Below are 25,201 nucleotides of genomic sequence, written 5' to 3'. Positions count from 1 at the left end.
GCTCTTTGCCACCGCAGGGGGAACGTTCGTGCGGCCAGAGCTCGATTAGCGTTCAAGCTGGCCAGTGCTGTGAAGGACAAAAAGGGCTTTTTTCGATGTATTAACAGCAAAAGGAGGTTGGAGATAACATTGGTCTGACCTGATGAGGTCGGTCACCTCACAAATGGGGACGCAGACGAAGCGGAGCCGTTTAATGGCTCCTTCAACGCCGATGATGGGCCCTGGGACCCCCGGAGCCCTGTGTTGGACAACCATGGCTGGGGGGATGATAAACTCCTGGCCGACCTTGAACTTGGTCGAGACGTGCTGCTCCATCGTGGGACCTCTCTCCGTTATTTGTCAGTGATCTTGGGGTCTGGAGAGGTCCCAGTCGACTGGAAGGTGGCGAGTGTTGTCCCAGTTTTCAGGCAGGGTAAGAAGGACGACCCTGGTAGTGACAGGCCTGTCCGTCTCACTTCTGTGCTGGTGAAATCACGGAGAAGGTTGCTCTGGGAGCTATTGAGAAGCACTGGAGAGTCAGCGGAGCCAGTGGCTGTGGCCAGCACACGGTCACCAGGGGAAAGTCTTGCTTGACCGGCTTCATTTCCTTTCACGACAAGGTCACCCATCTAGTTGACCAAGGGAAGCCGGTAATGTGGTGGGCTTGGATTTTAGCAAAGCTTTTGATACCATCTCTGATGGTGTCCTCCCGGACAACCAGCCCAGCACACGGCCAGACAAGTCCATAGTACGATGGGTGAGCAACGGGCCGATGGGTTGGGCTCAAAGAGTGACAGTAAATGGGGTGACACCAGGCTGGCGGCCAGTCACAGTGGGGTCCCCAGGGCTCAGCTTTAGGGCCAGCGCTCTTTAAGGTTTTTATAAATGATCTGGACGCAGGAGTTGAATGTACATTAAGTTTGCCAACAATACTAAACCAGGAGGAGCTGTGGACTCCCTTGAGGGTAGAGAGGCCTTGCAGAGAGACCTGGGCAGACTAGAGAGCTGCGCGATCACCAGCCACATGGAATTTTCAAGAGCAAGTGCCGGGTTCTCCACCCGGGAAGGGTTATACCTACAAACTGGGGGATGAGAGGCTGCGGAGCAGCCCCACGGAAAGAGATCTGGGGGTTTGGGGTGATGGCAAGTTGAATATGAGTCAACAGCGTGCCCTGGCAGCCAAAGGGGCCGACATGTCCTGGGGAGCATCAAGCAGAGCATCGCTAGTTGGTCGAGGGAGGCGCTGGTCCCATCTACACTGGTGCGGCCCCAGCTCGAGTGCTGTGTGCAGGTTTGGGCACCTCAATACAAGCAGGACATCAAACTGTTGGAGTGTGTCCAGAAAAGGGCGGCCAAGATGGTGAAGGATCTCAAAAGCGAGACTTATGAGGTCACTTGGCTTGTTCAGCTTGGAGAAGAGAGGCTGAGGGGTGACCTCATCGCTGACAAGTGACCTCATCACTGAGGGGTGACCTCATCACAGTCTACAGCTTCCTCCAGGGGGGCAGCAGAGAGGGAAGCGCTGATCTCTCTCTGGTCACCAGCGATAGGACACGAGGAGATGGAATGAAGCTGCATCAGGGCAAGTTCAGGTTGACTTTAGGAAAAGGTTCTTCACTGAGAAGGGCAGGCGGTCCCTGGAACAGGCTCCCCAGGGAAGTGGTCACAGCACCAAGCCTGTCGGGGTTCAGGGAGCATCTGGACAACGCTCTCGGTCATGTGGTTTAGGTTTAGGTAGTCCTGCGAGGAGCAGGGAGTTGGACCCGGTGATCCTTACGGGTCCCTTCCAACTCGAGGTACTCTATGAGTCTGTGGTACTACAGTGTGATGCTACTGCCGGGACGGAGCCGGCATCCTCCGCACCACCCCCAGCCATGACAGCACAGCTCCCCAGCGATGCCAGCCAGCCCAAAGGCAAGAAGATCTTGTCTTTTTTTTTGTTTTTTCCCCGAAAATGGTTGGTTTTGCCCCAAAAGGCTTCACCTTGTGCTCCAGGGGCAGCTGGGTCCAGCTGCAGGGACATGGCCACATGCAGAGACACGGGGAGCGGGGACAGCTCGGCCACACCGGTGCCCGCCGTGGGACAGCAATGCCACACTGTGCTTGCCCGGCACCTGCAGCCACTCATGCAACGAGTCTCCAGGTCTCAGTTCACAGCGCAGGGCAACCATCTGCCTCCGTCTGACCCACCCCAAAGATGGGAGCCCTTTGGGCACAGCCAGGCACCCCGGGCCAGGCTGGAAACCCCGACCTGGAGGAGAAGGGTGCCAGGAGGGGGGGGTCCATGGACCACAGAGGTGGTTCACCGTCCCCATCCTTAGGTGGCACGCCGTGGGCCAAGGAGGTTTGATCTTTGCAAGGGCAAAACCCGCAGATCCCAGGGTGCTGCAACGCATCCTTGAACCTGCCGGCGTCACCAGGATGCTCACGTCCACGCAGACGGTAAAGACACACTTGGAAAAAACTTTCCCAGCTTTCAAAGCCCAGCTTTAGGGCTGGGAGCGGCTTCAAACCCCAACCCGCCAGCACGCACCAGCAGCTCTGGCCAAACTGCCTGCCAAATGGCTTCACCGGCCGCAAGCAAAGCCCCTCGCTCGGGCTTCGCTGGCGCAAAAACGCAGGGATAGGGGCGTGGGAGAGCAAAGCATCCCCCGCCTCCATCTTTTTGGGGTTGTTTCCAGTGGAAAAATACTGGGCTTGGACAGAACACGCATGGGCACTTGCAGTTTTGCTTTACTTTTTGATTTATTTTTCCCTGCATTGCTTGACACTGGGAGAGGAAAGGGCGTCAGCGTCCCATGGCGTCGTTTCCCCGTCCTGCGGTACACAAATCCTCTCGGCTGCTCATATTTCTCACATTTTTTGGCTGAAAAGCATCCAGCAAAAGAAAAATATCGGGGGGAAAAACGATGGTTTGAGCCTTTGCTGCTTGGTAGGGAGCAGGACGGAGCCAGCGCCAGGATGTCCCACTGCACCATGCTCTTGTGCAAACACCCACAAGCCAGCCTGCTCCCGTGCACGTCTGCAAGCACCCACGAGCAACCGCAACCACGTGCAACCGCTAGCGTGCAACCTCTCGTGTGCAAACGCGCACAACACACTTGCGCGCAAGCGTGCCCGCGTACAGCCTGTGCAAACGCCCGCAACGCGTTTGCGTGCAGGCATCGCTGCACGCGCACGCCTTGGCACAGATGCTCGCGTGCAACCCACCCGCACGTAAAAACGCCTGCGGAAACACCCACGAGCAAGCTCCCCCGTGGGCAAACAGCCACCTGCACGCGCGTGCAAGCGCGCCGCGTGCACCAACGCGCAACATGCGCGTGCCTCGCTGCGCACGACCTCCCACGGGCAAACGCTCGTGCAAAGGCCCCACGAGTATAACGGCTTGGAAACCCACGCGTGCAAGCACGCGCACACGAGCAACCCCCACCCTCCCCACCCCCCATCCTACCCCCCCGTCCCGTGGCAAAAGCAGCGTGGAAGCCCCCACGGAGGCAGAACACGCACCCGCGGCCACGGGCCGGGCTCCAGCCGCGGGACCGGCCCCCCCCGGGCGCGGGCGGGGGGCGGGAGCGGCGGGGGGAGGAGGAGGAGGAGGAGGGGGAGGAGGAGGAGGAGACTCGGTCGGCAGCGCCCCGGCCCGCGCGGGCTGCCCGCACCGCCGCCGCGCCGACACGGGTGAGGGAACGGGCCGGCCGGGCGGGACGCGGCACCAGCGGCACCGGCGGCACCGGGAAACTTGCGGGAAACTTTGGCGGGGGGGGGCGGCCGCGCCGGGCCGGGCCGGGCCGAGCCAGGACGGGCCGAGCCGGGCGGTACCGGGCCGTACAGGGCCATGCGGGGCCGTAGCGGGCCGAGCCGTGGGGGCGGTACCGGCCGTACCGGGCCGGGCGGGGCGGGGCGGGCGCGGAGGAATGCGGGGGCTCCCGCGGGCCGGGACGCGTCACCGCCGCCGGCGGAGTGGCAGCGCCGCCGGCCAATGGGAAGGCGCGGGGGGCGGGCGGTTCCGCCCCCGCCGGGAGCCCGGGACGGGACGGGAGGTGCGGGGACGCGCGCGCCCCGTGGCGTTCGTGGGGTGCCGCGATCCACGCGCGGTCCCGCGGGCGCTGCACGGGGGCCGGTGCTCGACGCGTGCGCTCCGTGGGTGTTGCGGGGGTGCCCGCGATCCACGCGTGCTCCCGTGGGCACCGCACAGCAGCCGGGGCTCTGCCCGCGCGGGGCCCTGCCGGCTCCGGGATTTCCTCCCCCGTGCGGGCAGCACGAGAGCGCAGGCCGAGGCTCGCCTCCAACTTTTACCGAAACTTCCCCGTTTCAGCGCGTTATCTTCAGCGAAATGAATTTCTCCCCCCCTGCTGCAAAGCGCGTGATTACCGCCGGCCGATGCTCCCGCTGCTCCGGCACCGGCTCTCCCAGCCCGCCCGGGTTTGGCGGCAGGTCCGGGCTGCGGCGTCCTGAAAAGCTGCCGGGAGGCTGCGGGCTGGCGGCGGCCGCACTCGGTGCTTATCCCATTAGGGCGGGCAGCAGCCTCCCATTAAGGTTTCCCGGGGCGGTTTGCCTGCCTGGCCACGTCGGGATGTGAGGTCCGTGCCGGGACGTAGGTGGTCGCTGCTGACCCTTTGTCGCGGCGTCGCCGGAGAGCGGCGTCCGGCTGGCTTGGCGCTCATCCTGCCGCCACGGCCGGTTCGGTCTTCCGGAGCTGTTCCTGCCTTGCTGGCGCCGGGTCCGGGCTTTAACCCTCGGTGCGGGCGTCGGGGTGCGACCGGGTCCCCCCGCCACAGCGCTGGGGATGGTCTTGGAGGCCTGCAGATGATGTCATCCGGATGACCTCATGTGGATGACGTCATCCCGATGACATGTAGACGTGGTTGCCTCCAGCGCGCTGGCAGAGGTGCTCCGGGACAGGCTGCGGTGCCGAGCGGGGACAAGGTGCCGGTGGCCGGGCGGTGGGCTGCGGCCCTTGCTGGGGACGTCCCTGGGGTCTGCCCTGGGCCACTGCTGGGGCCGTCGCCAGGGACCTCACCGGGGTCCTCGCTGGGGCCCTCCCTGGCGTCTTCGTTGGAGACCTGCCGGGGCCATCACCGGGGTCCTGGCTGGGGCCGTCGTTAGGGACCCGGCTGGGGCCGTCGCCAGAGTCCTCACCGGGCACCTACCGGGGTCCGTGCCGGGGACCTCATCCCTCAGTGTGCCCTGCCCCCCTGCAGCCCCCCGGGACCCCCTGACCCTCCTCTCTCCTGCAGGTCCCCGGGCGGAGGCGCCGCCCCGGCAGTGTCGGCCATGCTCTAGGGGAGACCCGCCATGAGCCAAAGCGGGGCCTCGCGCCTGGCCGGCTCCCCGCCGCTGCCGGGGGGCTCGCTGCTGGCCCTGCTGGCCCCCGAGCCCTCCCCGTCCCCCCCCAGCGGGACGCCCTCGCCCGGCCCCCCCCCGGCCTTGCTGGAAGGGGACTGGGAAGGGCGGGAGGAGCTGCGGCTGCGGGAGCTGGAGGAGGCGCGGGCGCGGGCGGCCCAGATGGAGAAGACGATGCGATGGTGGTCGGACTGCACGGCCAACTGGCGGGAGAAATGGAGCAAGGTGCGAGCCGAGCGCAACCGGGCGCGCGAGGAGGTGCGGCAGCTGCGGCATCGCCTGGAGGCCCTCACCAAGGAGCTGGCCGGGCTGCGCCGTGACCGCGACCGACCGGAGGAGCGCCCGCCGCCCACCCGCCCGCCGCCATGGCTTCACGGCCGGCCCGGCGCCAGCAGCCCGCCCGACGCCGACGGGGCGGAGGCAGAGGCCGATCCAGAGCGGGAGCCGGTGCGGGATGTGGGGGCCGAGGCGCCCCAAAAAGCCAAGGTGAGGGGGGGCTCCTCACCGCCCAAGCCACCGCCGCCTGCGGGTGCCGCAGGGTCGCTCCCTGCCCCGCAAAGGTGGGTGGCGCGGGGTGGCCCCGCTTGGAGCGGTACAGGGGGGTCGGACCCCTCTTGGACTGGGGGGGGGTAGAACCCTCAGAGCGGCATGGGGGACCCAGACCCCTCAGAGTGGTGCCGTGGGCTCAAACCCCTCTCGGAGCAGCCTTGAGGGTCAGACCTCTTGGAGCAGCATGGGGGGGTCAGACCCCTCTCGGAGCAGTGCGGGGGGGGCGGGACCCCCATACCCCGTGCAGCGAGATGCCCTTGGCACTGGCTCTGGTCCCTTTCTCGGGGCTTTCCCCCTGGAGGCATTAGGCAAAAGTCGGGGTGCCGTGCAGGGGACAGGGGCTTCGGCAGTGCTGGTGGCATCTCCCTGTGACGGCCGGAATGCCGGGGTGTCCGTACGGGCTTCTGGCAGGGGTCTGTGCTGGCGGGAGGAGGAGGAGGAGGAAGGAGGGGACACCACAGCAACCCCAGGGATGCTCCCAGCTGCTCCAGCCATCCCCTCCCTGCTGCCATCGGCTCTGTCACGACACAAAAGTCACCGCTCGGGGTGCCGCGCCATGCCGGTTCAGCCCGCCTGATGGCACGGCTGCCAAGCGGCAAATCTGAGACTAACCTGAGCATCCCCTGGGGGCTCCCTGCTTGGTCCCCGGGGGCGTCCCGCACCCAGAAAACCCTGCAGCTCATTCACCGCGCGCTCGTGGAGCCTGAGAGAAGATCGCCCGCGTGGCGGTCGTGGCGAGGTTGGGGTAATAAATCGGTATTTTCTCATCCCAAATTTCCAGTGAGGCAGGGAGCCAGCAGCAGAAGGTGGTGGAGTGTGGGAGCTCCCCCGGGAGGACGGGTCCCTCTCCATCAGCCCGGGGGGGGTCCAGAGGGAGGGACGGCGCTGGGTTTGGCTGGAGGGATGGGGGAAGGCTGGGTGCTGCAGCGGGGGGGAAGTCAGGGCTGCCCCCTCACCCAGGGGTGATTCCCTGTCCCCTGTGCCGGGCCCCGCACGGCGCCACAGGAGCTGGAGCTGATGGAAAACATCTTGACGAGCAAGCAGGATGAGAGCTGGGAGCAGCGGGGCCCCCGGGCCTCCTTTGCCCGCCAGGAACGGAGCCGCCTGCTCTGGGAGGACGTCAGCGTCATGGAGGAGGATGCCACCAAAGTCACCGCCCTGAAGCTGAGGCTGGATGAGTCCCAAAAAGTGCTGCTCAAGGAGCGGGAGTGAGTGCTCGGGGCATCGCCCTCGTGGGGTGCCAGCCCAGCCCAGCCCGGACCCCACCGCGATGGCGTCCTGCCGGCGGTCACCAGCGTTGCCTCTCCCCAGGGACAAGCTGGCGCTCAGCAAGAACATCGAGAAGCTGGAGGGCGAGCTCAGCCAGTGGAAGATCAAGTATGAGGAGCTCAACAAGAACAAGCAGGAGGTGATGAAGCAGGTGAGCGAGGTGCCTGGGGACCAGGGGTGCCGCGGCCGGTGGCCTGTCCCCCAATGGGTGGCATGTCCTGGTGGGTGACACGGTGACCCACAGCCACCCCCCAACTCCAGCGTGCTCCTTAAGGGTCTTGATTGGTGCCATTGAGCCAGTTGGTCCGTCCGCAGGGGCTGGGTGGATGCGGGCAGGCGCGAGGTGGGTGCTTGCTGCCCGCCTTGGGTGCTGTGTCCCCCCCCAGCTCAACATCCTGAAGGAGATCCACCAGGACGAGCTGGGGCGCATCTCCGAGGACCTGGAGGACGAGCTGGGCGCTCGCTCCAGCATGGACAAGAAGCTGGCCGAGCTGCGCGCAGAGGTGAGGCCCAGCCCCCAATGCAGGGGGACAGGGAGTGGCGAGGGGGGTCCCCGCTGCCCCCTGGCCATCCCACGTCCCCGTCCCAGATGGAGCGGCTGCAGGCAGAGAATGCGGCCGAATGGGGCCGGCGGGAGCGGCTGGAGACGGAGAAGCTCAACCTGGAGCGGGAGAACAAGAAGCTGCGGGCGCAGATCGAGGACCTGGAGGAGGTGCTGGCTCGCAAGCGGCGCCAGACAGCCAGCGCCCTGGACACTGACCTCAAAACCATCCAGGCCGAGCTCTTCGAGAAGAACAAGGTGCCGTGGGGGTGGTCCTGTCCCCTGCCACACCCTCCCTGGGTGACCCTGTCACTTCAGCGGTGGCTCAGCGTCCCCCAGGACCTCCTCAAGCCCAAACTCTGCCACCACCCTTCATCTCGGGGATGGTGGTGACCTTGTCCTTGCTCCATCAGCTCCTCCATCATGGGCTGGGGTGGTGGGAGAGGTCCCTGGGGAGGGAGAAGGGGGGTGGGGGTGGCTCTCGCCCGCTCAGCCCCCCACCCCGTGCCCACCGCAGGAGCTGGCTGACCTGAAGCACATCCATGCCAAGCTGAAGAAGCAGTACCAGGAGAAGATGGCCGAGCTGGCCCATGCCAACCGCCGCGTGGAGCAGCACGAGGGCGAGGTGAAGAAGCTGCGTCTGCGGGTGGAGGAGCTGAAGAAGGAGCTGGCCCAAGCCGAGGACGAGGTGGGGAAGCTCGTGCTGGTGGAGGGGGTCAGGGCGGGCGGCTCCGCTCCCTCCGCCGCTGCCAACAGCCCCGTCCCGTCCCGCAGCTGGATGAGGCCCACAACCAGACGCGGAAGCTGCAGCGGTCGCTGGACGAGCAGACAGAGCAGAGCGAGAGCTTCCAGGTGCAGCTGGAGCATCTGCAGTCCCGGTGAGCGGGGGACCGGGGGGGCCGTGGTGGGGACCAGCGAGGACCCAAGGGTGGGATGACGTTCTCCATGCCACCATCCCTCAGCCAGCATCTCCCTGGTTGAACTCTGGGCTGAGCCTGGCCAAAGTGCCTCCAACACCTTGGAGGGTGTGCAGCCATCCTTGGAGCAGCCTTCACCCATTCACCTCCCAGTTAAACCAGCACAAGGCTGCCCACAGACCAGTACAGTCCAGTTTCACGCCGCTGGAGGTTTAACCTGCTGGTACCCAGGGCAGGCTCCGAGCGTCCCGCGGGGGTTTGGGGAGGCGGGAGGTGCGTTTCATTGCCCTTGAAAACTTTCCCTGGCCTCGCGTTGCCTCTCCAGCAGTAAAGAGCTGAAATGGCCGTGAGAGATCGATGCCGCGTCTCCGGGAGGCGCTGGGGGGGTTGTGTTTATAATCTTCCTTTATTTTATTGGGACATCTTCATTAAATCATGGAGGAATAATGGAGGTTTTGTCTTCCCCCCCCCCCAGCTTCCCCATGCGCTCATCCTTAAATAATTCATGCTTTCCAGTAAAACACAGCAAACTGGTGGGATCTGACCAGGTCCTGGGCCTTTGGACTTCAAATTTGCTTCATAAATTTTCATTGATGAATTTTAACGCGAGTGACGAGCAGGCTCCTGGGAATGGGGACTCTTGCTTTTTTGGGGGGAGCCCCATTTTAGGGGGACGACTCCTCCCTGCTCCACGCCCTTGGCTGGGTCTGAGATGCGCGGCGTGGCCGTGTCCGGCCCCGGAGGCTCTGCCTCGTGCCGAGCGTCACCCAGGGCCGCCCGGAGCTTGGTGGGAGCACAGAAATGGGATCCCACTGGGGCGCAGCCTTGCCGTAGGGGTGCACGGGGACGGGCTCGGCTTCGGCGTCCCCCCGGGGCTGCGCCCCGCCGCCCCCCGCCCCAGCGGCTCTCTCTCGGCAGGCTGCGGCGGCAGCAGAGCACCCCGCTTTTTGGCAAGATGCGCAGCGCCCGCTTCGGCCCCGACGACGCCGGGGACGGCACCAGCGACCCGGACGAGGACGAGGACCTGCAGATCCAGGTGCCCTAGAGCCCAGGGCCGGGTGCCACCGCCACAGGGACGTCCCGTGGCCGTGCTCTGCCCACAAGTGCCTGTTGCCGCGGGGCCCGGCCATGCGGTGACCCTCGTGTAGATGGGGAAACTGAGGCACGGAGCCGTGGGGAGGAATTTGCCTGGAGATGCTCCGAACCCACTGCCTCTCGGACGGCATCCGATGCCCCTCGGCCACTGGCGTCTCCTGGGACACAGATGTGGCCACCAAAGCCAGCGTCACCTGAGCAGCCCAGGAGGAGGAAGCGCAGGGCAGCGAGGGACACCGAGCCCTGCAGCCAGCCACGCTCTCCTGCCCACATTTTTATATATATTATATATATGTATGTATTTGTATATGATATTTTTATTATAAATACAGAGCCCAGAGGGGCCCAGGCTCTGGCGGTGGCTTGGGCTGCTGCTCTGTCCCCACGCGGGAGCAAGGATGGAGGGGATGGGGGGGGACAGCGTCAGGGAGCCATGGCGTTTCTCCGCAAGCCGCGTGTGGGGCTGGGTGCGCGGCTGGGTGCGCGGCTGCTGGCGTCACCCTGCTGCCATCGCTGTCCCGACACCTGGGGACGAGCCCAGCTCACGGGTAAAGCCCGTCACCGTGCCTGTGAGGAGAGAAGCGGGGGCTGCGGAGCGGCTCATGGTCACAGAGGTGCCTGTGTCTGCAGGGCTGCGGCCGGGCAGGCAGAGCTGCACGCCTGTGGGTGCTCACCCATGGGTGCAGGGTGCTCACCCTGGGGAGGTGCCGGGGTGCTATCCCATGGGTGCAGGGTGCTCACCCATGGGTGCTGACCCCCCAGCCCAGGTCCCCCCAGCCAGCCCGCAGAGCGGGCCCTCGTGGGGCTCTGGAGCAGCGCAGACACAACCTTATTAAAAATTAATATTTCGGTGAGCTAATCCCCTCGCTCTGCCTTTTAATTGATTGGCTAAAAGCACAGCTCTTTGCTGCTCGCGGGGGTTTTTTAATGCCCTTTTATTTGCAGCGATTATTCATTGTTTTATGGCTCAACAAATGAGGCTGCGGGGGTGGAGGTGCCTGCAAGCTGTTTCGGTGGGGGCTCTGAAAAGCACAGTTTGGGGGGCACAGAAGGGGGGAACGGGGACGAGGAGGTGTCTGCCTGAGCCCCGGGACAGCAGCTCAGCGAGAGGCTGCTGCCGCCCTTCGGTCGCCGCCAGGTGTTCACTCTGAAGCCTAATGATGTACGGGCAGAAAGACTCTTCCAGGGCGGCCGGTTGTGGCTCTGGCTGGGCTGGGCCGGGCGAGGCCGGGCCGGGAGGGACGGAGGAGGCAGCCCGGGGTGGTGGGGGGGTACCGGGGCGGGGCCTGGAGGGGCGGGGCCTGGAGGGGCGGGCGGGGCTCCGGGGCTCGCAGCGACGCGGAGCCGGACGCCGGAGCCGCCCGAGCCGCCGCCTGGAGCGGGGGGGGGGGGGGGCGGGTAAGGCCGGGCGGGGGGACACGGCGGGGCCCCGGCCGCGGGAAGGGGCGGGGGGGGGGGACACGGGGACACGGGACGGGGCTTGGTGAGGTCCGGGGTGACAAGGGTCGGGGGGGGGTGTGACAGCGCGGGGAGGGACGATGCCGGTGGGAGAGGCAGAGAGCGGGGGGGTGATGGAGGGGTGAGGGGTACCCGGGTTTGAGGTGACAGATGGGGGGGTGGGCTGGGTCGGGGCAGGAGGTGCCTCCCCCCCCACCCCCCAGGGTCTCTGAATTCCCTTGGGGCGCTCATGTGCGTGGCGGGGGGGGACACGACACACGGGACATTCCCCTCAAAGGTGAGGGGACAGCAGAGGGTCCCTAGGGTGCTGTCCCAGCCCCCATCGCCCCCACTCCCCGATCCCCGTGGGTCCTGGTCCCCGCTTGGTCCCGCTGCCCGGGGCTGGGGGTATCCCCAGCCCCGGGCAGCGGGACCAAGCGGGGACCAGGCTGATTGAGGCCCGGGGGGGGGGGTTTGTGAGGTTGGGAGTCAAGGTCCCTTTGGCACCCGGTGCCACAGCCCGTGGCAGAGCTGGCCTGGCCGGGCAGGAGGTCGTTAACACTGAACCCTACTGATGTCCTGTGGCCGGGACCATGTTGCTGCCCAGCCTGGGAGGAAGGAGGGGGAGCGCGAGAGGTGATGGAGACCCGTGGGCGAGGTCCAGCGCGGGTGTCCCCTGGGGCACACGTTGGGGTTCTTGGCAGGGGATCACCGGTGCGTGCCGACCTGGCAGTGCCGTGCTGGCAGGGGTTAACGCCAGACTGTTCCACTCGGATGGTTCAGGCAGCGAAGGGAGGAGGAAGAGGAGGAGGAGGAGAAGGAGGAGGAGGAAGATGTCACCCGTTGATCTGTCATTTCTCTTTTCCAGCCAGGATGGGGGACGCTGCTAGCACCGAGCTGGGCCGGCGGTGAGGCGGGGGGGGTACGCAGGAAGAGGATGGGGAGGGGGGGGCGAAGGTGAGGGCAGCCCCCCTCCCGAACAAATCCCCCACCCCATCGGGCCATCGCCATGGCGACGAATTTTAACGACATCATCAAGCAAGGCTACGTGAGGATGAAGAGCAAGAAGCTGGGGGTGAGTGGGGGTCTCAGGGAATTGGGGGGGGTATGGGGGGAGCACCCATGGATTTGGGGTGCTGGTTGCCACAACAGGCAACGTGGCCAGGTCCCCCAGCCACGCCGCCTGTCACGGCAACCCGTGCCCCTGGTTTTGGGTTGAATAAGCGGCATTTTGGGAGCTGCAGCAATGCTGGGGGGTGCAGACCACTTGTTGGTACCCAAATCATCCAGCAGCCCCAGGGGGCCGGATCCTGTGCCGGCCGGATCCTGCACCAGGTGGCACCCCCTCGCTGGACACGGGTCACCGCAGGGATTTGGGGGTGTCCCTGAGCACCCCTCACCGTGCCTCAGTTTCCCTCCACGCCCAGTTTTGGCACCAGGGATGCCCCATGTTGGGGGGGGCTGCTGGGTGCAAATTAGGGGGGTGCTGGAGTGCAACACCCATAGGTGGGGGGTCAGGGGGTTTGGTCGCCCGCCTCCATCGCTCGGAGCCAGCGGCAACGAGCATGCTGGGTAATTTCACACTAATTAGGGAGAACAAAGAGGGAGCAGACTTGAGGCGGGGGAACATGCTTGGGGACGATGGCCCTGCCACCCCCGGAGGCAGGGGCTGCAGGACAGGGGATGGGGAGATGCCGGGATAGGGGTCCCCTCGGGAGCCTTGCCCATGTTCGTTAATTAAGCTCTGTAATTAGCATTCCGGGGCAGGGGGGTGATGGCAGCCCTGGGCTGTCCCCTTCCCCAGCATCCCCTCCTGTCCCCAGCATCGGGGGGTCAACAGGACTGGGCAGGGCCCTGGGGGAGGGGATGGGGACATGAGGATGGGGGGGGGGACCCCCACCTGCACCGCGGCAGCCGCCGGCGCTCTCTGTCCGGCAGATCTACCGGCGGTGCTGGCTGGTCTTCCGGAAATCCTCCAGCAAAGGGCCCCAGCGCCTGGAGAAGTACCCGGATGAGAAGTCGGCGTGCCTGCGCGGGTGCCCCAAGGTGAGGGGGCGCGGCAGAGGGGTGCCGGGGTGCTGCCACTGTTTGGGGCCCCGTGCCGCAGCGGGTCCCTCCTCGTCTAAACTTGCTGGGCTGGAACGGGGCGGCTGTTGCTCCATGCACCCCGGTGGGGGACGTAGCTAGGGTCTGGGTGCAGCCGGGGTCCGGGTGCCGCAAGGGCCGGGGTCTGGGTGCAGCGGTGGCCAGGTCTGGGTGCAGCCGGGGATGGGTCTGGGTGCAGCAGCCGGGGTCTGGGTGCAGAGGGGCTGGGTTTGGGTGCAGCCCTCAGTGACCCCCCCCCCACCTCCTCCACAGGTGACCGAGATCAGCAATGTCAAGTGCATCACCCGGCTGCCCAAGGAGACCAAGAGACAGGCCGTGGCCATCGTTTTCACCGACGACTCCGCCCGGACCTTCACCTGCGATTCGGGTACTGGGCAGTGCCCAGGGGAGCCAGGCTGGGGGTGTCGGATGGGGCACTCCGGTTTGGCCGGGGTCGCCCAGCGGCTGCCATGGTGCCTTGCAGAGCTGGAGGCGGAGGAGTGGTACAAGACGCTGTCGGTGGAGTGCCTGGGCGCCCGCCTGAACGACATCAGCCTGGGGGAGCCCGACCTGCTGGCGCCCGGCGTGCAGTGCGAGCAGACGGGTGAGCGCGTGGCGGCGGGGTGCTCGCTCGGGGCTCGGCCTCGCTACGCCCCCCCCCCCCCCCCCCCCGAATTATTTTCTTTTTTTTCCCCCCCTCTCCAGACCGGTTCAACGTGTTCCTCCTCCCCTGCCCAAACCTGGACGTTTACGGCGAGTGCAAGCTGCAGATCACCCATGAAAACATCTACCTCTGGGACACGCACAACCCCCGGGTGAAGCTGGTCTCCTGGCCCCTCTGCTCCTTGCGCCGCTACGGGCGCGACGCCACCCGCTTCACCTTCGAAGCCGGACGGTGAGATGTCACCGGCCTCGCTGGGACGGGGACCACCGCTGGGTGCCTTCATCCCGCCGGGCGCACCAGGAGGTGACACTGCTGCCGTCACCCCAGGACAGGCCTAACGCCGGGGTGACGGCCACAGCCCCCATAGGGTCCCTCGCGGCCGGGGAGGTTTGGGGCTGGAGCTGATCCCAGCCCCACACCATGGAGGGGACGCGGGGACAGCACTTAAAGCGTGGAAAGCTGGGCCAGCTGCCACCTGGGGGGGTATTTTTTATCATCCCTCGACTTGGGAACCCCGGTGACGCCCCGTGCCCCATCCCTGCAGGATGTGTGACGCGGGGGAAGGGCTCTACACCTTCCAGACACAGGAGGGCGAGCAGATCTACCAGCGCGTGCACAGCGCCACGTTGGCCATCGCCGAGCAGCACAAGAGGGTCCTGCTGGAGATGGAGAAGAACGTCAGGGTGAGCTCCAGCCCACCCTGTGGATGTGGCCGGGGGGGTGTGTCGGGGCACCCTGTGTCACCCTCACCCCCTTCTCGTCCTCTGCAGCTGCTGAACAAGGGCACCGAGCACTTCTCCTACCCCTGCACCCCCACCACCATGCTGCCTCGCAGCGCCTACTGGCACCACATCACCGGCTCCCAGAACATGGCCGAGTCCTCCAGCTACGCTGGTGAGTGTCCCTGTCCCCCACCGAGGAGCCGCTGCTCCTCTGGCCCCCGGGGTGTCCCTGCTGTGCGAGCCCACCCTCTGCTTCATCCCCAGGGGAGGCGTACGCGGGCGCCCAGGCCAGCTCGGACACCGACCTCCTCAACAGGTTCATCTTGCTGAAGCCAAAGTCCTCCAAAAGCGACAAGCCCCAAAGCAGGGAGCCAACATCGTCCCCGTGAGCCGGCGGCGGGGGACCATGGCGGGGGTCCCCTTTTTCTTCCCTGAGGGTTGGCGAGGACACGGGCAGCCGAGTCCGCAGGCAGGGCAATCCTCCGTGCCAAGACCCCGGGGGAGCAGCGCTGGCTCCTGCCCGGGCCTGACGTTACAGGAGGTGCCGGCTGGCTCAGCCTTGACTGACTTGAAATATATATTGAATATCCGTATTGTAAGAGATTTTTTCCTTCTCACACGAACGCAAACTTCACAGCTGCCGAAGAGCCCTTGGGCGGAGATGCTCAGAGGTGTTTTTTGGTTTTTTTTTGACTCTTGGGGATCCAGCTGGGAGGTGGAGAAGAGAACGGGGGGTGAAGAAATGCGGTGTGTTTTCTGCAAGGGGGGGGGAGGCTGGAGCATCGCCCAGCGCTGGAGGACACGGCTGTGCCAGGCTGATGCTGCGGGGCACCAGCATCTCCCCCCAGTGAAGAGCGGGGTGCTCCTGGGGACACCCCGCCACCCCTGAGCTGATTTCTTTTGCACTTCTTGAAGCTATTTAAACACTCGCTGTAGAATTGAGACATCTCAGGAGAAACTGGTTTTCCTTCCAGGGGGTCAGCAGGGGTGAGCAGCCAGGCAGAGCCGGGCCCCCCGGCTTTCCCGGGCTGCCCCCACCCCAGCACCCCTCACTCCTCCACCCACAGCTGCTCCCCCCCAGCACTGCCTCCCCCCCCAGTTTATCTGCTGGTGGGCAACCCAGGGACTGGTTTTGGCCAGTAGCATCTGTCCCTTGAGGGGCAGCTTTGCGGATATAAAATGTCCTTGGCAGAGAAGCCCACACTGATGGGGGGGGGGGGGGGGGGGTTGGGGGGGGGGGGGGGCACGCTTCTCCCTGCATTCCCATCGCCCTCGCTCCCGGTGCAGCCGGGTGAAAGCCCTCACCGGGGTGGGGGGGGAGAGCTGGGCTTCATGTGCAGAACTCGAAAGCAATTAATTTTTTTTCTAGTTCTCCTATTTATTGACCTCCTTTAGAAGGGCTATCTTTTTATTGCTGTGCAAACCTTGGTGTTTCTTTGGAGTCTTCTTTCGGTCCGGGTCGGGTGGTCGGTGGTTTTATTTCTGCCCTTAAAGCTCCAGGTCCGTGCTTTGGGGAGGGGGAGTGTCGTGCTGTGGGAACCTGTGGTCTGTAAATACTGTGTCTTGGGTTTGTGGGGCTTGCGGCTGGGGAGCTGCGGGAGGGAGAAGGGCTGCTCCCCGCAGCACGGCCGGGTGCGGAGGGGCTCGTCAGCACCCCAGCACTGCCCGGTAGCGCGTCCTCCCCCAGCTGAGAGGTGTAACCCGCTCTCTTTTCCTGGCTACACACCTCATCTGGAAAAGATTTAACATTTATTACCAAAAATGTTTGGGTTTTCTGTTTTTTTAAGGAGTTGCTCAATGAATAAACAACCCTCATCCACCCTTCCTGTCTGTCTGTTCCATCCAAACGCACTCGGGAAGCGCGAGTAGGAGCAGCGCCTGCCAGAGAGAAAAATGCTGATGGGGGGCAGATTTCCTACGGCTCCCGGCAGCGCGCTTGGCTCAAAGCTCTGTTCTGCCTCCAGCCCCGGGTAGCACATTGCAAGTTGGAGCCCTAAAACCGCTGGGGAGGGGAGAAGGACGGAGCAAGTTGCCACCCTCCATCAAACAACCCCAAATGAAACAGGATGCCAGCACCCCGCTGTCACCCCTCACGGCTCTTGGGACGTGCCTGGGCACTGGTGGCTCCAAGTCGCCGGGCGAAGGAGCTTCAAGCCGCTCCATCTCCCCGCTCTTCCAGAGTTGTGCCAGTTTGGTTACCCGTGCCACGATACCCGTGCCACGACCGCCTGGCAGAGCACTGGCCCCAAGGAAAGCGAGTCACGCCGGCCAGGGCAGGGCTCCCACCAGGTCTCGGGGAGCCGTGCCGCAGCTGGCTGTGCCACAGCAAGGACACCGAAGCAGCAGCCCAGCTGCAGCAGCTCTTCCGAGGGGAAGGCAGCGCTAACTCCAGCTCAGCATGAGCACCCGTCCCCGCTCCCCAAGGCGTTCCCGTGCCCCACGTCCACGCTGGGACGAGCGCGGTGGCACACAAGCACCTTCCCCTCCCTCCCAGCCACCACAAGAAGGAGGAGGCAGATCTCTCCAGGAAAGCACCACCGAGCAGCTCATCCCAAGTGCTGCGGGTGGTGGCATTGGGCAGGAGAAAGGGTGACCCAGGCAAGCGCTGAAGCTCTTCAGCCGCTGCCACGGTACCTGCCCCAAGCTCCAGCCTCGCACACAACCCCCCTGGGGGCACAGAAGCTGTCAGCCAGGGTCATTAATGAGAGAGTCTCTGCACCGAACATACAGATTATATAGCGCAGGGGTAGAGTCTGCTCCAACGGAGTCTTTAAACACAGCTAAGCCTGCCTGGCCCACCCGGGCTGCCTGCAGCACTGCCTTCTGCAGCGTCTCGCTTACAAGCCCAGCTTCAAACATCTGCTTTAACCGCAGCGCTGGCTCGGGAAATGATGGGCTACCTGCTGGAGGGGGTGCTGGTCTCCTTCGGAGATCATGTCAAGAGCAGCAATCAGCAGTAGGGAGCTAGGCTCCCGCCAAAGCAGATCTCATTAAGTTAACATCTATTGGAGAGAAGTAAATGATGTGACATCTCCTCCTGCAGCCCTGGACGAGCTTTCAGGGATGACAGAACACGGGGGGTAAGGCTTTATTCAGCACAGTAAGGAACGGACATGCCAATACAGTAGGGTTGTGTAACTGAAGTACACGCCTCCCAGTCCCAAATGCCACGTGGCCAGAATCCAAAACTCCAGCCTAAAACTCTGAGATCGCTTAGAGGCAAAGCCTGTCCCAGCAAAGATGCTCACCGATTCCCTCCCCGCTTTACCCTATGCATCACGATGGCTTTCCCTGGGAAGGGGAGCCAGGGATGAGGCGTCACCGGCCAGCAGAGCTGGGCCAGGAAAGGCAGAGGGGGGTGGGATGGCCCGGAGCGCTGCCAGGCAGAGGCAGGAACCTTCTGCATCACTCGGGCCCGAGCACTCTCTTGCAAGGGGCACCTCAGTTTATAGTGAGGACGTCGCTCTGAATCTCGTGGCTCAGCTGGGTCTGGAGGTCACTCAGTTTCTTCTTCAGGCCGGACAGCGCAGAGAGAACGATGGTCTCTGGACGCAGAGACCCGCAGGACTCCACGTTGTAATAAAACCTGAGGTTGCAAGTCAGGGGGATAAGTCACCATCTGCTGTGCAGGTACAAGACCAAAGAGCACCCCCAGAGGAGTTCCAGCCCATCCTGACCCACTGCAGGCAGCTCTGCGTTAATCCCAACCATCAGCACTGTTCACTTCCCAACCGGGCAGCAGCCAGCGCTGCCCCTCTACAACATCACACCAACGCTCCCGACCCCACAGGCCACAAGAGCACTTGTGAGATTTTTTCTGGTCAGCACTGTGACCTGCGAGCCAGCACAGAGCCCCGCGCCAGGGAGCGAGAGTGGCTGTGGGCACTTCTGCAGCGCAAATAACCCGGGAGAGGGGCTGCCACCAGCCATCAGAGCACGAGACACCCACACGGGTGAACGAATAGCCTAAGCTGTTTTCCCCGCAGGCCTCGCACTTCACCGAGTGCTGCACTTCCCTACTCAGTAACACGAACTCAGGAGAGCCGTCCGGTATCCCCCAGAGGGGAAAACCTGCCAGGCCTGGGCATATCACCAGTTAACTCCACCTACTGCCCTGCTTTTCAGGGAACACCAGCTTCCTAGGCTGGCAAACTTCAGCACAGAGTAGACGCTCCTGTATTAATGAAAGCCAAAGAGATGCACCCAGCCGGTCCCCCCATTTTCCAGCTGTGGCAGTGCATTCAGCTTCCTACCTCTCTGGCTTCCCGTTGGGGTCATAGGGAGCCTGAGCATCCTCCTCGTCGATCTCCGAGTACTCACTCTTGGGCCTGGAATCAAAGAGCAGGGGAGGTCAGCGCAGAGCCCACACTCTAGCCTGGCCCCACAGCGGCACTGTTTGGCCCCAGAGCTCGAGCACCAGGGCCAATGTGCAGCAGGCAGAGGAGCAGTCATCAAACATCAAGTCACAGAAAAAAGCTCAGTCCCATTTTGCCCGTTCTAGCTCCTTATTAATGCCACACAGTCACCCAGCAACGCTGGAGGAGGATCAGCCCCAAACTCAGTGAGCCCTGCGTGGGGTACTGCGGCTCCATCCACCTGCAGGTGCTTACAGCGAAGGAATGCCGATGCTTGGAGGGACCGTGTTTATGGAGCCTGTTTATGGAGCAATGGACCTTGGGCTATCTCTTCTCTCTACTTTTCACTGGGCCACAAAAACACCAGAGCACTCCAGCACCAGCTGTGCAGCACAGCTGAAATGGAAAGGGCCGGGCACACACAGAAGGAAAAAACAAAAAATGAAAAATCCCCTGTACTTCGGACACCAGCGGCATCAGTGAGCCCCATCCTGATGTCCTGCACCTCCACTCCTCTACGCACATCACTACCAGAACCACTGCAATAGCCGTGCATCACCCAGGCCAACACATCTTTCTACCTGCTGCGTCCCTTGGCTTCTAGAGCATCGTACCGGAGAGCAGCTGTTTGGAAGCACTTAACCCATGTAAGAAAACCCAAAGCCTTGAGCCATCTGAGAAGCCAGTACAGAAAATCCCGTGCCCACCAAGGTCTCCTGCTGCCTTCCTCTGCCCCAGCCATGTCAACAAAGGTTGGTCCTGGAACCCTCTCATCAGCTGCCTTAAATAAAACTGCACTTCGCAAACAAATCCTCTGTCTGTAACAGACCACTGAGAGAGACACCCAGCTTCTTGTATAATGCACCGGGTTCCTGAAGACACAGCTGACTCTGCCATCAAACAAAAGGACCCACATTAGCGACTGCCTTGGGCCACCCAGCCAGGGAAGTGTCTCGTGCTCAGCCACACAGCTGGGGCTGTTCCCTGCAACACCGACATCTCCAAAAGCCCACGCTCCCCAACAGTCACCCTGTGACATTTCCCATTCAAAAAGGTGGCAAACCCAAGGAGACCTCAGCCTGCCTGGCATCTGTCCAGCTCAGAGCAATATTCCAAGTCTGCCACCTCATCAATGTCAAAGACTTACTATCTAGCGTTACAGAAACTAAACTGGAGAGTTTTTACAACACCAAAACAAAGCCTAAAATTATTTGAAATCCCAATTTGAAATTCCACATCACAGGGACATTCTTGCTTCTCAAGCATCCAGTCTATCACCGAGACAATCATCTGAACTTTGGGGCAATTTACCCACCACAAATCTTTTGGAAACTTCAAAACTATCCAGTTTCACCCCCAAAACTGCTGGTGACAAAGGACAGGCTGGCACATCAACTCTTGTGGCATGCTCCTGACCACAAAACTGCCGAGCAGCATCCTCCTCGACTCTGCACCACCTCACCACATCCAGCCTCTCATGGACTTTCCCCCCACCCGACAGCCTTGTCTGTAGCTGGCAGTTCCCAAAGTCCAGCTCCAGTCCACATGTTCAGATGATCCACGCTAAGGAAAATACCCATTTCCAGATTTCTGGCACTCCCAGCCAGCCTGGTTCCTACTGCAGATCCCAGAGCACCACCCTGATGAAGCGCTGAAGGAGCCGAATGCCTGGCACATCCCATTCTCACCCAGACCGACTGAACCAGACCCACAAACGCGCCCTACACAGCCCATCAAAGCCAAGCGGGGTTCGCTCCTTCCATCCATAAAACAGGGCTGGGATGGCTGCGGGCAGATCCCAGCCCTTTTCATGCATGTTACGGATTCACCCGCAACTCCGCCCTCGGCAACAAAAGGCTTCTCAAGTCTCCCGAGTGCAAAGCGAGCGGCACGAGATCTCTGCGACAGCTCCCGAGTAGAAAGCCTCTGGCAGTTGGGCTGAGGTGTGAAATCTAGGCTGAGTGCACCTCCAGGAAGCTCATTTACTGACAGCTAACTAACTGAGCAAAGGGACTGCGTGAGGCCACGCTCTGCGATGTGTCCGAGCGCCCAAGCTCGAAGCAGACAGTGAGTAGGTACAACAGCCCACTCCCTGCCTGCTACTGCTTGCAGCCGTTTACAGAGTCAAATCTGGCAGCGCGGGGCCTGGTGGTGACAGGAGGAAAACCCGCTGAGCCCCTTCTGCCGCTCAGCCTCCTCTCCAGCTGCAGCTCTGCTCAGGCTTTTGTTTCCCGCTTGCTCGGCCCTGACTTCTGCAGGCCCTGCACCAGATCCTGCTCCTGTACCGAGGTCTTCCCAACCTTGAGCGCAGCTCTGGCTGCTGCCCTGCTGTCACGGCCGTAGTCCCTGTTCTCAGCCTGCCTTGGCTAAAGCACCTGGATCCTCGCTCTGCTGCTGGCCCCAGCGTGCCCGATGACAGGATGTCTGCTGGGTGGTCACTGGGACGCAGAGCTAAGAGCAGCTCAGGTATCTACTCATGGAAAAGCATGGCTAGGTAAAGTCCTCGCCCTGACCAAAGCAGGGCAGCAGCTTTCTGAAAGCAAAATCATGTCACTTTTAGATGAGACGCAGCATGCTACCGGTGCAGAATGGTATGTCAGAGCAGAGGAAAGGGCCAGAGAGGAAAACTCTGCTGCCAGAGCTCAGGCTCCAGGAATGAGGAGACGTATGGGTGAAATCAGAGCCGCACACTGGGCTTCCTCAAACAGGGCTGCAAAATCAGCCTTGCAACCTAACCTTCTACTCTCTGCCCCCGTAGCAACCTCTTCCACCTCTTCCATTCCTGCCTCAGACCTTACCCTGACCTACATACCACTTGTGCAGGGAAGGAAAAACGGGAGCGAGTCGTGGCAAAGAACACGAAAACGAGCTAAACCAGCCGTGACAGCGCATGAGGAGAGGACAAGAGGTGGCCACAGACCAGTCCACCTTGCATGCAGCTGCAACCAAGCGACTGGCTTTGGTACCCTAACACAGGAGCAGAGAAACGACAGGTGCTCTCATGATCGCTTACTGACTCAAATTATCCCCAGGGCTGAAATGCAGGCAGCTGCTGGAAACCAGAAACTCTTTTCCAGTCCCTCCAGAGAGACATTAGGACATACCACTCCTCCGGCTTGGGGTACACTGTGTGCCTCAGCGCGTTGTCCGGGTCGTACTCAAAGGCTACGCCTGCCGTGGGGTTCCACTTGGCGTGCTCCTTGCCAAAGCCCTTCTTGGCATAGGCTCGCAGCCTCAGCTCCTGGCCCTTCCGCAGCTTTACAATGAGGATGTCTGCGGGAAAACACACGCCTGTGAGAAGGCTGCAGAGCAGAAACAAGCATGCAGATCACACAAGGGCAAAAGCAGGAATTCTTAGTGCCCATCAAGATGCCACCAGAAGCCAGGGCTTGCCTGGATTTTTTAGAGGGACTCATTTGTGTGCCCAGAGAAGCTGGGAAACATCTCACCGAGTAAAAAGGAGTTACACATATGCCCAGACTCACAGCTCAGGCACCCAGGCAACAGCGGACAGCACAGCATTTTGCATCTTTGCTGCCTCTAAGCTCTCACAAGGAGAGAGAAGCACCCTCTGACACAGGACTTTAGTTCTGGGGATAACCTTTAAGTGGCATTAAGACAAAACGCTAACCCCACTGATGCAGCAATGCCGGTGCCTCTCAACTGCCAGCTTTACAGCTGCCTTACAGTTACACAGCTAGTAAAGGAAGGAGGAATTCACAGAGCCTGAAAGAAACATTCACTTCCTTCTCCAGTGAAATGCCACTTACCATCCTGCTCCACATAGTCATTGGGGTCGTTGTCTCTGCTCCGAGATGTTACCTGCGTAAGAACAATGAAGCGAATTAATGGCAAGACCAACTTTTTTCCTTGCATCAAATAGCAGTTGCCTACAAATATTAGAGACTGCAGAGAGCCACTCTAGTGCGACTTACAGCAAGAAATCCAGCCCACCCTATTTAATGGAAATCAGAACAATTCAGGCAGCTGCAGCTTGGCGATATCCCACTCCACCAGCCTGCTCGCCTCCTGAGCTGCTCTCCCCCACAGGAGTGACAGCGCTCCAGCCCAGCCCAGCGCCGCATGTGGTTCTGCAACGCAGCCCAGACTCACTCCCACGACTGCCAACGGGTGGCACGCAGCACTTGCAGCACCTCAGCCAAAGCAAACAAGAAATGTCGGGCTACAGCTAGGCTTGAACCAGGTCTGAGGTGTCACCAGCTACCAGCAGCAGCCCCCAGGTTGTGGTGCCATCCGGATGCAGCCTTGATAGCTTTTTAAAACATTCTCCATTAAGTCCCTTTGCATCTGTTCTGCTTTGGCTCCACCAACCCTCCCCAAGGCGACTGGGCAAGAGCCATTTGGCAGCGGTGCCCCGGCCCAGGCTCCTCACGCCTTGCTGCGCCGAGAGCCAAGAACCAGGAAATCAGAGGCCTCTGGTTGCTGCCAAGCCTTCGAAGAGGCTGACCTTGCCCAAGCCCCAGCAGCAAGCGGGCAGAAGGCAGTGACACGGCAGCAGGACACAAGTGCACACACTCTGAGTGTTTGAGGCGAGATGGAGGGGCTACGCTAAAGCCTGCCAAGAGTTTCAGATGAGGGGTGCAGGATGAGGCTTTAACCAGACCATACTGCTTTGATGTGCCATCAGGCAGCAAACGAAGGCGAAGAAGAGGGCGGCATCGGCACACACTATGTTTCTGCAGATATTCCTGCTCTCCCACCATGTTTTAAGTGAGGCTTTAGGCAACATGAAACATGCTTGAAGGCCTTGTTTTGTCCACATCCCGTGTGTTTGCCACTCCCGCCTCAATGGGAACGTAGAGAGGGGACTCGCTGACAGGCAGAGGGATCGCACTGACCGGTATGACCCGGGGGTTGTTGGAGATGAGATCGCGGGATGTGACGTGACGAGTCTGGTCTTCATTGCACCGGACGTCAAGGGTGAACTCCACAGAGCACTCCGGACAGAACTCATCACACGTGCAGTCCTGGGACAGACACGGGTCAAGAACTTTACAACCAAACCTCTCCCAGCAAGAAATTAGTAGCGCTTCCCATCAGATCAGACACCCACCACCATCAAAACCAGCACCCATGACACATTGCTTGACTCACTCTGGAATACTGCATCTTATCCACAATGTCATCACTGGTGAGTGGGATGAGACCTACGGGAAGAAGGAAATTGGGGGAACGTCTGAGTGAGACCACGGGAGCACCGACCCTCCTGCCGAGACAGGCGGAGGAACAGCAGCCTCCTGACAAAGGGGCTTCAGCGTCTCCAGACTGATTTTGCCCACATCCTCTGCCTTGCTGCACATCTTCATCTTCCTGCCCTTGCCCAGCACTCACCCAGCCTGTGCGCAATGAATTCGTCATGGAGCACGGAGGAGTTGGCGTCTATCTGGACCCAGTCGATGGCTGTAGAGAGGAAAAAAGTCACAAGCCGAGAAATATTTTTGTGGGGAAAAGCCGAGCAGTTCAAAAGGGCACAGAAAACGTTACAGAGGCGACAGTGAAGCGGAGGCAGCACCGGGTAGTACGTAGCGCTGGCTAAACGGGGGCGAGGTGAGCTGAAAGGTGCTTGGAGACGGAGGGGAGGCGATGAGAGCAAGGGGGACGGCAGCCCGGGGCCGTGATGGGGGTAAGGGACCGGCCGTACCTATGATGGGGACTTCCGCGATGAACACTCTTCGAATGGAATTTGCCACCCTGAGGGAGAGAAACGCCCGTGGTGAGGCGCGAGGGACCGGGGAGCTCCGTGACGCACCGGCCCGCCCGCGGGGACGCGTGAGGGGACACCAGCCGGGGCTTCGGGCCCGGGCTTTGCCTCGGAGGCCCTGACCGGGCCCGCACCGGGGGACGTGCTGGCAGGAGGCCGCGACCCGAGCGGGGCGATCCCCGCGGCCCGTCCCGCTTCCCCCAGCCGGCTGCACCCCCGGGGCGGCGGGGCCTGCGGGGGCCACCCCCGCGGCCTGGTTCGTCCCCGGGCCCGCCCGCCCCGCCGGCCCGGCCCCGCGGCGCTGCTCACGCCAGGTCCGTGTTCTCGATGATGAACTTGACGTTCTCGTCCGTCAGCTCCGTGATGCGCACGGTGGGCTGGTTGGCGTACGGCATGGCCGCCCCGCCGCGCCGCTCCCGGCTCCCGGCCCCCGGCCCCGCCCCGCGCCCACCGCCGCCCTTGCCCGCCCCCTGGCGGCCGCCGCCTCCCGGAGGACCCGCCCGGTCCGCCCCCGCCCCGCTCC

The 25,201-nt window shown here is 62.5% G+C and overlaps 3 protein-coding genes across 6 annotated transcripts; 2 read left to right on the top strand and 1 right to left on the bottom strand.

Annotated features, from left to right (window-relative positions):
• The first annotated feature begins 3,552 nt into the window (after window positions 1–3,552).
• CCDC102A (coiled-coil domain containing 102A) lies at window positions 3,553–9,992 on the top strand. 2 transcript variants are annotated; one of them, XM_054841060.1, is made up of 9 exons: window positions 3,553–3,657; window positions 5,217–5,808; window positions 6,877–7,079; window positions 7,183–7,291; window positions 7,527–7,643; window positions 7,730–7,939; window positions 8,199–8,369; window positions 8,456–8,559; window positions 9,517–9,992. In XM_054841060.1, the coding sequence occupies exons 2-9, from the start codon at window positions 5,275–5,277 to the stop codon at window positions 9,641–9,643; spliced, it is 1,575 nt and encodes a 524-aa protein (XP_054697035.1). In that variant the 5' UTR covers window positions 3,553–3,657; window positions 5,217–5,274; the 3' UTR covers window positions 9,644–9,992. The 2 variants fall into 2 exon arrangements, with proteins under 2 accessions (XP_054697035.1, XP_054697036.1); XM_054841061.1 differs by lacking the exon at window positions 3,553–3,657 and having other exon boundaries at window positions 4,577–5,808.
• A 1,934-nt stretch (window positions 9,993–11,926) lies between these two features.
• On the top strand, window positions 11,927–16,422 carry DOK4 (docking protein 4). 3 transcript variants are annotated; one of them, XM_054840807.1, is made up of 8 exons: window positions 11,927–12,205; window positions 13,069–13,176; window positions 13,489–13,603; window positions 13,700–13,819; window positions 13,921–14,110; window positions 14,424–14,562; window positions 14,650–14,773; window positions 14,866–16,422. In XM_054840807.1, exons 1-8 carry the CDS (start codon window positions 12,140–12,142, stop codon window positions 14,988–14,990), a joined length of 987 nt encoding a protein of 328 aa, XP_054696782.1. In that variant the 5' UTR covers window positions 11,927–12,139; the 3' UTR covers window positions 14,991–16,422. The 3 variants fall into 3 exon arrangements, with proteins under 3 accessions (XP_054696782.1, XP_054696783.1, XP_054696781.1); XM_054840808.1 differs by having other exon boundaries at window positions 11,949–12,205; window positions 13,045–13,176; window positions 14,918–15,777; XM_054840806.1 differs by having other exon boundaries at window positions 11,951–12,205; window positions 13,045–13,176; window positions 14,866–15,773.
• Window positions 16,423–17,670: 1,248 nt separating this feature from the next.
• Window positions 17,671–25,139, bottom strand: POLR2C (RNA polymerase II subunit C). The gene is made up of 9 exons (XM_054840809.1): window positions 24,988–25,139; window positions 24,619–24,668; window positions 24,309–24,377; window positions 24,072–24,124; window positions 23,816–23,944; window positions 22,727–22,778; window positions 22,061–22,229; window positions 18,855–18,929; window positions 17,671–18,187 (listed from the first exon to the last, which is right to left on the bottom strand). The coding sequence occupies exons 1-9, from the start codon at window positions 25,071–25,073 to the stop codon at window positions 18,043–18,045; spliced, it is 828 nt and encodes a 275-aa protein (XP_054696784.1). The 5' UTR covers window positions 25,074–25,139; the 3' UTR covers window positions 17,671–18,042.
• Window positions 25,140–25,201: the final 62 nt, after the last annotated feature.

Source organism: Grus americana, chromosome 13 (genome assembly GCF_028858705.1).
Source record: "Grus americana isolate bGruAme1 chromosome 13, bGruAme1.mat, whole genome shotgun sequence".
In the NCBI taxonomy this organism is placed as follows: Eukaryota; Metazoa; Chordata; class Aves; order Gruiformes; family Gruidae; genus Grus; species Grus americana.
Note: the sequence above shows the minus strand (reverse complement) of the source record. Positions and strands in the feature narration are given on the sequence as shown.

What these genes read in the sequence shown, in the direction of transcription:
- POLR2C (XM_054840809.1), bottom strand. Translation starts at nt 25,073, where the DNA reads ATGCCGTACGCCAACCAGCCCACCGTGCGCATCACGGAGCTGACGGAC. An exon ending in CGCGGAAGTCCCCATCATAG is followed by an intron (nt 24,378 to 24,618) that starts GTACGGCCGGTC and finishes TCCTCTCTACAG; the next exon opens with CCATCGACTGGGTCCAGATA. An exon ending in TGACTATGTGGAGCAGGATG is followed by an intron (nt 22,230 to 22,726) that starts GTAAGTGGCATT and finishes GTTTTCCCGCAG; the next exon opens with ACATCCTCATTGTAAAGCTG.
- CCDC102A (XM_054841060.1), top strand. Translation starts at nt 5,275, where the DNA reads ATGAGCCAAAGCGGGGCCTCGCGCCTGGCCGGCTCCCCGCCGCTGCCG. An exon ending in TGGCCGAGCTGCGCGCAGAG is followed by an intron (nt 7,644 to 7,729) that starts GTGAGGCCCAGC and finishes TCCCCGTCCCAG; the next exon opens with ATGGAGCGGCTGCAGGCAGA. An exon ending in TGGCCCAAGCCGAGGACGAG is followed by an intron (nt 8,370 to 8,455) that starts GTGGGGAAGCTC and finishes CCCGTCCCGCAG; the next exon opens with CTGGATGAGGCCCACAACCA.
- DOK4 (XM_054840806.1), top strand. Translation starts at nt 12,140, where the DNA reads ATGGCGACGAATTTTAACGACATCATCAAGCAAGGCTACGTGAGGATG. An exon ending in GCCTGCGCGGGTGCCCCAAG is followed by an intron (nt 13,177 to 13,488) that starts GTGAGGGGGCGC and finishes CCTCCTCCACAG; the next exon opens with GTGACCGAGATCAGCAATGT. An exon ending in CGTGCAGTGCGAGCAGACGG is followed by an intron (nt 13,820 to 13,920) that starts GTGAGCGCGTGG and finishes CCCCCTCTCCAG; the next exon opens with ACCGGTTCAACGTGTTCCTC.